The sequence below is a fragment of the Lytechinus variegatus genome, chromosome 1 (assembly GCF_018143015.1).
Source record: "Lytechinus variegatus isolate NC3 chromosome 1, Lvar_3.0, whole genome shotgun sequence".
In the NCBI taxonomy this organism is placed as follows: Eukaryota; Metazoa; Echinodermata; class Echinoidea; order Temnopleuroida; family Toxopneustidae; genus Lytechinus; species Lytechinus variegatus.
The window spans coordinates 5,509,468-5,521,043 of NC_054740.1; the positions used below are offsets into that span (position 1 = coordinate 5,509,468).

General features: G+C 36.4%; 1 protein-coding gene across 1 annotated transcript in view; it reads left to right on the forward strand.

Moving 5' to 3' along the window:
• LOC121413249 (tryptophan 2,3-dioxygenase-like) overlaps nt 1-11,353 on the forward strand; it is a 29,312-nt gene extending 17,959 nt beyond the window's left edge. Inside the window, exons 8-11 of the mRNA XM_041606041.1 lie at nt 2,120-2,231; nt 2,682-2,819; nt 7,816-7,906; nt 8,427-11,353. Of these exons, the coding sequence (XP_041461975.1) occupies nt 2,120-2,231; nt 2,682-2,819; nt 7,816-7,906; nt 8,427-8,763 (678 nt within the window). The 3' untranslated portion in view covers nt 8,764-11,353. The remainder of the gene's footprint in view (nt 1-2,119; nt 2,232-2,681; nt 2,820-7,815; nt 7,907-8,426) is intronic.
• Nucleotides 11,354-11,576: the final 223 nt, after the last annotated feature.

Consider the following 11,576-nt stretch of genomic DNA (forward strand, 5'->3'; position numbering starts at 1 on the left):
AAATAATACAAGGAAAACCTAATGGAATAGAAATCAACCTTGTTATCATTCTTTAGAGTAAGCTATTTTTAAAGTATGAAAATTGCAGTCAGATCTGTCAGAATGATTCCTGTCATAAAATCACTATAATCAGTGGCGTACCGTGGGTCACGGCATTGGGGGCACCAGCAAAAACTTGGAACTGCCTAGTGAGCTCGCGAAGCGCGCCCAGTTGCCAGGCATACTGATCTAATAGAGATATTTTTATAAGGACAGTGCCGATAAACGGACATGTATCTCACTAGTCAAATAATGCGAGCGCGAAGCGCGAGCTTACATTTTTTGATATTCAAACCTAAAAAGGGACATTACAATCAATCTTTGTAATCATGATAGTACCTGTCTCGCTAAATAATTCGAGCACGAAGCGCGAACTAAAATTTTTGTAAATATTGACCCCAAACAGGAAGATTTTAAGGACTATATTTTAGGAATCTTTTATCTATTAAGATTATACACATCTCACCATTGTCATTTAATGGGAGTGCCAATAAACGCTTGCTGATTTTGTTAGAATTACATCTAAACATGCACATAAAGCACTTGTAATCATGATTAACATACCCATCTCACTAATCAAATCTTGCGAGCGCGAAGCGCGAGCTGAAAATTTAGGAAATTCAGACCTGAAGAGGGGCATTTTAAGGCTTGTTTGTAGGAATTCAAGAATACGTACTTCATTAACCAAAGGATGCGAACGCGAAAATTTTTGATATTCAGATCAGAAAACAGAAAAAGGGACATTTTAAGGACTCATTCTAGGAATTGATGGAGAGCAGACATCTTTCACCAATTCACTACTGCGAACGTAAGCACGGACAGGAAATGTTTTATATTAAGACCTTAAAATGGGACAATCACTAAAGTATTCATGAAAAAGAAGCATACTATTGTACATGTAAAAGAATAACTCGAAATGCGAGGAAATATATTTGGTAGTTTGGTGTATATTGACTTGAAAACGGGAGGTTTTAGTATAACAGGATTATATATTGCTGATGTGGTTTACGGTACACCATGTGGAGTGTTATAGAAGCAGTGGATAGAAGAAGAGAAGGACTATTCTCAAGAAAGAATACTCTATTCTCAAATCTCCACTTTCTCGCCTATCCACTTCCTTCTCTTCTTCTATCCACTGCTTCTATAACACTCCACATGGTGTACCGTAAACCACATCAGCAATTGTACATGCCACCATGCAAACCTTCAAACAACATCAGGATTATATATCTCGGTAAACAGACAATGGGAGCACCAGGAACAATGAAGACATATATGCCCTGAGCCAATTATGTTTCATTTATATGAAAAAAATGTTTCTTATGTAATGTAACATAACATAATTATAACATTATAATGAACATTAATGTCTTCTTTCCCACTACGTTTCTCTTCCTTTCTCCCTCTTTTCCTCCTTTTTTTTAGTCAGCCGATTGGGGGGGGGGGGGGCACGTGCCCCCATGCCCCCCTGTAGTTACGCCACTGACTATAATCCTAATCATAATTATTGTCATTATTATTGATATTGTCATTATCCTTATTAGTCATGATTACATCATATTACCAATAAATAATATTAATTTTTATCACTTCTCTTTGTTACACAATTATGTGATGATAATTGCAATTGATGGCACTGCTATTACACTTACTGCTTCTGCTGCTGCTGACTGGTAGTATTTAGTGTCATTAGATGTACAGAACAATTGAAACATTTATAATTACTTTTATAAAACAAATGAAAGTACAAAATACAAAATGCCTTGAAAAAGCCTTGAAAATGCCTTGAAAATGCCTTGAAAATGCCTTGAAAATGCCTTGAAATTTCAAGGCTCAAAATCCTCAAGGCCAAGGCCAAGGCCCTCTCAAGGCCAAGGCTTGAATGTTCAAGGCCAAGGCTTTGAAAAAATAGGCCTTAAGGCGCCTTAAGGCCAAGGCCGAGCATCAAGGCACTACAACACTGGTATGTACATGTAGGTTGATATTTAGAAATTCAACAAAAACTTCTTAGTCATGTGGGGGCAAAGTTTGTCTATAAAGGTCAATAAAATTTTGCTTCATACTGTCCTTTCTCCGTCAGGCTGCAGAGAGTGAAGAAGAAAGGGATCAGATTCTGAATGATCACAAGTCATTTAAGGAAACATTTGATGTCATACTAGACACAGAGAAATACAAGGCACTGCTGGCAAGAGGTTAGTCTTAATATGGATTTGGCAATAATGAGTATTATGATGAAGAAATAAGCAGCGATGTTTTTGTTTATCTGGTTGGTGTTTCATGAAAGTTTCAGCACTGACTAAATTGTCAGTGCTGACAATTTCAGTGAATTCCATGGTTTTGATTGGCTGAAAGGCACTGACTCTTGACTGTTACTATGGTAACTGTCGGAGAAAGACAACTTGTCAGTGCTGACAATTTTCATAAAATGGTCCCCTGGCTCGCTTGGAACTAGCACTCCATACAAGTGAAATGGCTTGATATGCGAGTAATGTAATTAGACCCCAATGAAGTGCAAATTTATAGGGTAGATGGGTAGTAGTGTTGTAAAATAACTATTTCTTTCGGGCTTTAGGCAATTTCTTGATTATTGACTGTGTCTTTTTGTTTCTAAGAAATAAAATGAAAATGTCTTTGTTGTACAGGTGATGTTCGAATCTCTCACAAAGCTCTACAGGGGGCGCTGTTGATATCCCATTACAGAGAAGAAGTTCGCTTCCACCAACCCTACCAGTTTATGACAAGGCTTATGGATATTGATTCTCTTCTCACAAAATGGAGATGTAAGCTTTCAAAAATATTTCTTTATTAGATATAATTGCTATTACGACAACTTTGAATTATTATTGACAGTATCAACCTGATTACTGGTAAATTGTATGTTAATAGCGTCCAATCCAAGAAACATTAGATATAGCACCTTTTCCTTTTGGTTACAAAGATACTACAAGGGGAAGACCGGACACTTTTTGACGATTTTTTGAAACGCTCAATAAATGCTCATGGCTGGGGAAGGACGCCCACCAGCGTTGAGTAAGTAAACCATCGCACATAGGTGAGCTGCTGTGTATAAAACATATGGGGGAAAATGAGAGAGGGGAGTTTGGAGAGGGCCCAAGGGCAGCGCATGGGAATAATTCTGTCTTTTATTACCCCAAAAACCTCTAAAATATTTTCATCTCTAGTTTGAGAAAAAAAAATTGAATTAACAAAATGTTATAATGTCTACATTATGTACTGTCCAATCTTCCCCATGTATCTTTGTTACAAAGCGCTGCTCACACACTACGCTATGTAATTTATCTCATCACCTTCACAAACAGACACAGCAATCATTTGCTTCCTATTTTTATTCAAGAGGAAGATCACCCTGATGAGAAAGGTTTTTGTCTCACCTGCATAGCATAGTGAGACTATAGGCGCCGCTTTTCCTATGGCGACGGCGGCGGCATCAACACCAAATCTTAACTGAAGGTTAAGTTTTTGAAATGACAGCATAACTTAGAAAGTATATTGACCTAGTTCATGATACTTGGCCATAAGGTTAATCAAGTATTACTGAACATCCTGCCTGAGTTTCATGTCACATGATAAAGGTCAAAGGTCATTTAGGGTCAATGAACTTAGACCATGTTTGGGGAATCAACATCAAAATCTTAACCTAAGGTTAAGTTTTTGAAATGTCATCATAACTTTGAAATTATATGGACCTAGTTCATGAAACTTGGACATACAGATAATCAAGTATCACTGAACATCCTGCATGAGTGTCACGTCACATGACCAAGGTCAAAGGTCATTTAGGGTCAATGAACTTTGGCCGAATTGGGGGTATCTGTTGAATTACCATCATAACTTTGAAAGTTTATAGATCTGATTCATGAAACTTGGCAGGGTTCCCACGGTCATGGAAAATACTGAAAAAATTTGTGGTCCTGGAAAGTCAGGGAAAAGTCAGGGAATTTGGAAAATTTATGAAAAGTCATAGAAAAGTCATGGAATTTGCATTTACCTCATTTTTATTGCAGCTTTCCATTTTTTCGTGTCTCGCAAAATTCTCTCATACTTAATTATCATACTCTGCTATTATAATTGCTGTTCATAATTTCCATTTTCCCAGTTTTGTGACATCCCAAATTCTACAAAACTCCTGGGACATAGTTTCCAGTGGAAAGCTGAAAGGATGTGGCGTCCCTTGCCTCCAGAGCTTTTCAATGTTATGTGGTCTACAGTCATGTAGTCTGCATTCATTCTGATTTGTTGGTAGTGGTTTTGGGTCTTGTGGTGAGCAGGCATGCTGGTGCGCAGGCATGCTGATGCACAGGGGTGCTGGTACATGGGTGGTGGCTAGCATCATAATATGGTACATGCACAGGGGTGGTAGCTAGCATTTCCACTTTCACTATAATTGCAGTGTTACTTATACCTTGGTCACATTTGCTCTACGGCGGCCGTACGGCGAGTCGAAAACGGCTGTTTTAACGTTTTTTGTACCAGCAACATGTAGGTGGTTTGAATAAAAATGAATAAAACGACTGTTTTCGACTCGCCGTACGGCCACCGTAGAACAAATGTGACCAAGGTACTTAGTTGCCATTACTACTGGCAATTAGTGTTAGGGCTAGCAAGGTTGAAATAACATTTAATTAAAAAAGGTTTTTGTGAATAACACAGCCACAATCCACATTCCTCACTCAAAATACTCATGGCCATGAATAAATTGATTGCTCCTGACATTAAATTCTGACAACCAGACTAATGAAAATTTCATCTTCTTTGCAATGATGTAAGATGCCAATTAGTCAATGTATTTTAATATGTCACATTTTGTAACCAGTTTTGCATTCTTATTTTATTTTAGAGAATTTAAATTTCAAGCTTTGTACAATTTTACCCACCATTCATGGCAATTATTTGACATATCAAGTCACAACTGATCAAGCACTACCAGCATGGTTATCAGAACACAATACATTCAAAAGGTTCTGAATCTCTTAGTTACACATTAAGATGTTTCAATTGCTATTTTAGCATCAAATAATGTGTCCTCTCTGGAAAAGTTACTTGAAAATGAAGTTTAATGAAATACCAAAATAGACATCAAATGTCCAATTTTCAAGATATCCTCATTATTCTTGGAGCATATAGAGAAATACACTTGTTAATTTAGCTGGTGTCCTCAAGTTGTATCACAAATGGCCTCATTTTTTGTAATGTAGAGTGAAATGCAGCACTACATGTATGTTGAGAATTTTAGGATGAGGATGTCTTTGTTAGCCTTTTTTTTCATGTCAACTTATTGTAAAACTTAAATGTCACTCTTTTGTAATAATTGGTTCATGTGTGACATATGTAAAGTGTTTCATCCTCATATAATTCAGGGTTCCCCCAGAAATTTGAAAACAGAATTCCATGACTTTTATGTGGAAGTTTTGCAGTAAAAGTGAATTCAGGATCCTAATTTCAATATGCCTGGAAAATTTGACATTTACATCTATTGTATAGTTCACGTTTGTGACAAGATCTGCATGCTATGCTATGAAAATTTGGAAATAGTTCTTAGAAATCTGTCAGTTCAAGAAATTACATGAGTTTGTGTCCAAGACAATTTTGAATCTTGATGTTGGTGAAACGAAAATGGTACTGTACCCTGGTCAGAAACATACCATATACATGTACCAATGATAATACATGTAGATTTACATGTCATGAGTAAGGTAGTGGGTTGAATGGATGGCTGTAAGGGAGGTTATGGAGGCCATGATAATGTGTCTGATTTTGGAAACCGTGCCAGAAAGCAAGTCATGGAAAGGTCATGGAATTCTGTTTTCAAATTTCTGTGGACCCCTGTTTGGACATAATAGTAATCAAGTATCACTTAACATCCTGTGCGAGTTTCAGGTCACATGATCAAGGTCAAAGGTCATGTGAGGTCAATGAACTTTGGCCAAATTGGGGGTATTTGTGGAATTACTATCATAACTTTGAAAGTTTATGGATCTTATTCATGAAACTTGGACCTAATGGTAATCAAGTATCACTGAACATCCTTTGCGTATTTCAGGTCACATGACAAAGGTCAATGAACTTTTCCCATAATGGGGGTGTATCTGTCGAATTACCTTCATAACTTTGAAAGTTTATGGATCTGATTCATGAAACTTGGACATAAGAGTAATCAAGTACATGTATCACTGAACATCCTGTGCAAGTTTCAGGTCACATGATCAAGGTCAAAGGTCATGTAAGGTCAATGAACTTTTGCCATGTTGGGGGGATATTCGTTGAATTACCATCGTATCTCTGTAAGTGTATTGGTCTAGTTCATAAAACGTGGACATAAGAGTAACCAAGTATCACTAAACATCTTGTGCGAGTTATAGTAGTTTTCAAAGTAAGCACTGCTGCTGTATTGAATCGCATGATGCAGGTGAGACCGCCAGAGGTATTCTACTTGTTTTTGTCTCACCTGCATAGCAGAGTGAGACTATAGGCGCCGCTTTTCCGACGGTGGCGGAGTCAACATCAAATCTTAACCTGAGGTTAAGTTTTTGAAATGACATCATAACTTAGAAAGTATATGGACCTAGTTCATGAAACTTGGCCATAAGGTTAATCAAGTATTACTGAACATCCTATTAGTGTTTCATGTCACATGACCAAGGTCAAAGGTCATTTAGGGTCAATGAACTGGCCGATTTGGGTGTATCTATTGAATTACCATCAAAACTTTAAAAGTTTTTGGATCTGATTCATGAAACTTGGACATAATAGTAATCAAGTATCACTGAACATCCTGTGCAAGTTTCAGGTCACATGATCAAGGTCAAAGGTCATTTAGGGTCAATGAACTTTGGCCGAATTGGGGGTATTTGTTGAATTACCATCATAACTTTAAAAGTATGTTGGTCTAGTTCATAAAACTTGGACATAAGAGTAATCAAGTATCACTGAACATCCTGTGCGCATTTTAGGTCACATGACCAAGATCAAAGGTCAATGAAATTTGGCCATAATGGGGGTATCTGTTGAATTACCATCATAACTTCGCAAAGTTATTGATCTGACTTTTGAAACTTGGACATAAGAGTAATCAAGTATCATTGAATATCCTGTGCAAGTTTCAGGTCACATGATCAAGGTCAAAGGTCATGTGAGGTCAATGAACTTTGGCCACATTGGGGGTATTTGTTGAATTACCATCCTATCTCTGTGAAGTGTATTGGTCTAGTTCATAAAACGTGGAAATAAGAGTAACCAAGTATCACTGAACATCTTGTGCGAGTTATAGTAGTTTTCAAAGTCAGCACTGCTGCTATGTTGAATCGCGTGATGCAGGTGAGACGGCCAGAGGCATTCCACTTGTTTTTTTTTATAGTTCTCCTTTTCAATGAGGTTAAAGCTAAGGACATTGTGTAATCAAAATAGAAGCAGTGGATCTTTGGGCACTGAAAGCTGAAGAAAAACAAATAAAGAAAAAGAGAGTAAAGAATTTATAAAGTTGTGATCAATCAAACAAATTGTTTAGCCTGTTCTCTCTCTCTCTCTCTCAAACAAACTAAAAAAAAGGTTGGGCCCAAGCCCAGTATGTTAACAAATGATTTTTTTCTAAAAGATATTGTGTATTATAACTGATTATTCTTATTATTTTTTGAAGTCTGATCCTCATAGGCTCAATATTGTGGATTAGCAGGTTTACTATAATAATAGAAAAAAATCAGTATATATTACCATACATTATTTTTGTTTTCCTTCTCAATTTGAAAATATTTATCATAGATAATCATGTTATGATGGTTCAGAGAATGATTGGTTCTAAACCAGGAACAGGTGGCTCATCTGGTTATCACTATCTTCGATCTACTGTTAGGTAAGTAATGAGAATCCCTGTAATAAACCTCGCTTAGCATTGATCTGCCTAAGGGCCATATCACCTCCTGCCGATTATGTCGTCTGATGCTTTCTTAACTATTTTGTCAGATGGTGTCAGAGTGCAGAAAGTTCAACTCTGAATTTGTCAAAAGTTTTGAATAGCTAGTGTCAGCTACCAATTTATCAATATGTTTGTAAAACCAGCATATAAAACATATAATTAAGAAGATGATGATGAAGTGAGATGCCTTGACCTACCTGGCAGATTGGTCCGAAGTTAAATTTCCTTTCCTTTCTTCTTTGCCATTCACTGCAGATAGACGGCTACAAAATTGGATTAGCATCTGTTGTCATTTTTTCATTTTATTTTGTAATATCACATGTTGATATTGTTTTTAATGCTATGTTTGTAGAAAGTGCCATATGGATAAAAGATAAGTAATTGTAAATATAAATATGTGATTTATTCATAGAATTTGTTTTTCTCTCCCTCTCTTCATCTCAATCTCTCTTTGCAGTGACCGGTACAAGGTATTCCTTGACCTGTTCAATCTCTCTAACTACCTCCTCCCCAGGAATTACATCCCTCCCCTCACTCCCGTTATGAAGCGCACACTGTCCATCCCCAACCTCAACACCAGCGTGGACGGTGGAATGTTCCGCAGGTTTCACATCGGCAGCCCTAGTAGGAGTGGAGGAGGTCTCCTATCATCTAGTCCTAGCTCACTTGGGAGGGGAAGCTTGCCTGGGACACCTGAAGATGCTATTTTTGAAGGGCTGAGTTCTTCCGATGGTGATGAGGAGGATAGTGACCAATCTCCTCAGGGTAATGGTCAAATTGTATTCTCTGCATAAAGGATGCTACCATGCAGAGATGCATCTGCAAAGTTGAAGGAACTTAAATGGACCATTTATTGAGTAAAAATACAGATGGCCACAGACAAAGTTGATACGTTTACTGAAATGAATATATCGAGCATTTATTTTTGTATTTTAAATTTTTTTATATTGAAAATGTTCTTGTCTTTGCAAAGTGTAAAGTATATCTTTTCTATGAAAGACTGAATCTAACACTGTTTTGTTTACATGCAATCAAAAACAATTTGATTTTGAAGACAAATCGTTTTCTTTCTTTTTTAAAAGTAATGATTATGTCTAGATCTGTTTTTTTATAGTCTGAGTGGGCTGAAAGTCTGAGATGAAGACTTGAATCTTAATATCCAAGACAGATGTAGGAGCCGATCAGGAGGTCATTTCCATGGGATGATGGTATTTCCTGTGCACACATGCTGCATATGTATCAATTGTATTTAGATATGATGGATGTGCAGTTCCATGAAATGATATTGTCTTGTACCTCTGACCTGTTTTTCTCATTTTACTTCTCTTCTTGGGTCATGAGAAAATGAGAGCACATTCCTTCATATTAACAAAATTAGTAGATAAAATTATGGTAAATCATTTTAGATAAGTCCCTACTCTTAGGTCGCTTTCATACTGAAGGCGAAGTGGCGTTGCTCCGGAGTAGCTTTGGATTGAGTTGATACGCTTGTACTGCAGACCGATATTACACCCCCTTTTAAACAGCGGTGTATCCACTGTGGTTTCCAAGTGAGTTTGCGCCATGATGTGTGGCGTGCAGAATCTCCCCCATGCGGAAATGAATGAAGTTATGCGCAAGATAGGCGATACCGCACTTCTAGTGCGGCCTTACTCCCGTTTGAAACCCTCTTCTCAAAGTGGGTTGAGTACTGTGCTTTGAATCCTGATAAAAATAATCCTAGAATTTTCATACTGCCCTCCAAAGTGGAGTAATTCCCTCTGGACTATGGAGTAACTCCATTTGGGCTGTCACTGTATGAAAGTGGTATTAGAGAGGTTTGGACCTTCTTGTACATGAACATGTTTTGTTAAATTCCAAGGCTGCATGTTTAATCCACTTATACTATTTTTTATATTGGAAAAAGTTCCCACATATGTATTCATCTGATACTCATGCAACCCCTCTTATACTTTGTTACAGCAACTTAATTATTGAGGTAATTGGTCACAATAATTTTCCAGTGTGTTTTTGTTTGCTTGTAGTGTAATCCCATTTGATAATCATCTGTCTGAAATTCCTATATAGGATATTATGTATTCCTCCATGTGCCTTCAGCGATTACTGTATTTTATACATAATTGGCCGATATGTGTTTGATATCTGCAGAGATATTTTTAAGCCAAAATAGTTTGTATGAAATGCTAACTTAGATTGCCGGTAGTACAGTCCAAACAAATCTGTACCTCTACACGTACCTCTCCTTGTTATTCCGTGACTAGGAATATATTATGCAGTACTCATACTTATCCATGTATTCCAAAGGCCAACAAGCTGTGCTTCATTGTTTGTTTGTTCATTTCTTCTTTTATTGGAAAACGTATGCTCAATTAATCATATATTCAATACATTGAATTCTATACAATATTAGAGTATTGACGCGACAATTTTATGTGTTTGTCTCATCTCAATATTGCACATTTACAGTTGGATGTTTGTAGTCTTTGCTCATTTATTCTTAGCATTTCTCTGTAATTACAGATTGTATGTTGAAAATTGAAAAAAAAATGAAAAAGAAAATAATATGATATTAGTGTGGTCCAATTATATAGTGCAGTTACCATATGCATATCTACTGTATACTCTACTGTGCTTGATACACGATACTAGAATTGGTGAATTTTATTCAATTGATAATTGGCAAAATAAGATAATTATTATCACTGACATGAAGAGATATGGTGATTTAAGCAGAAATTGGGTGGATGAGGCTATTGAAAAGCTTGAAGTGGGTTGAATTGTTGAATCAACTGATAATGTTCTGGGTTGATTAATTGAATCTACCAATAATGATGATGATGATGCACAGCATTTGTATAGCGCCATATATCTGTCAGACATTCAAAGGCGTTTTTTTTTAGGATCATGCCAATCTGTGTCGCCTAGAAAGATGCGCACACAGAAGTTTAAATATAGTTTTGACTTTATACTGTTGAATTGCACAATCCATATCTAGTGTGCTGAAAATCATGAGACTTCTATCCAGGTCAATCTAAAATTATCATTATCTAACTATTATTGCCACAAGTTTCTCAGTGATCTCTATCATTTTTTTCTAATAAATTATTTTATTTGTCATCATGATGTATGATGTCTTCATTTTAATATGAAATTTCCTTTTTACAAATATTCCTTAATAATGCAGCTGAAAAAAATGCACAATTGGATTTGATATTTATCACAGAACCGTTCGTCTAAAGAGTACAATCTATATTTTTTTCATAAATCAGCTGCACCTGTTTATATAAATGTTATGTATGAGAAGTGTTTATATTCCTATTTTCCTATCATTGCACGTATATGTTGATGTCTTGAAATATTGTTTGTGACTGAGGAAAACATGAATTTTTATGCAAAAATGGGGATGTTTATATTGTTTTATGATTTTCAATGGATATTAGTGAGGAAATTAATGAATCTTTCTACATCATAAAAAAAGAAAGTGACTTCATTTCTTGTAACGATTGCGTGACCCTCTCACTTTTCTCCTTGGGACCAGCTCCATACATTTTAGTGAATGCTTGTTGAGTACTTCTGTAATTGTCTATTTGTTAGTTAAAGGACAAGT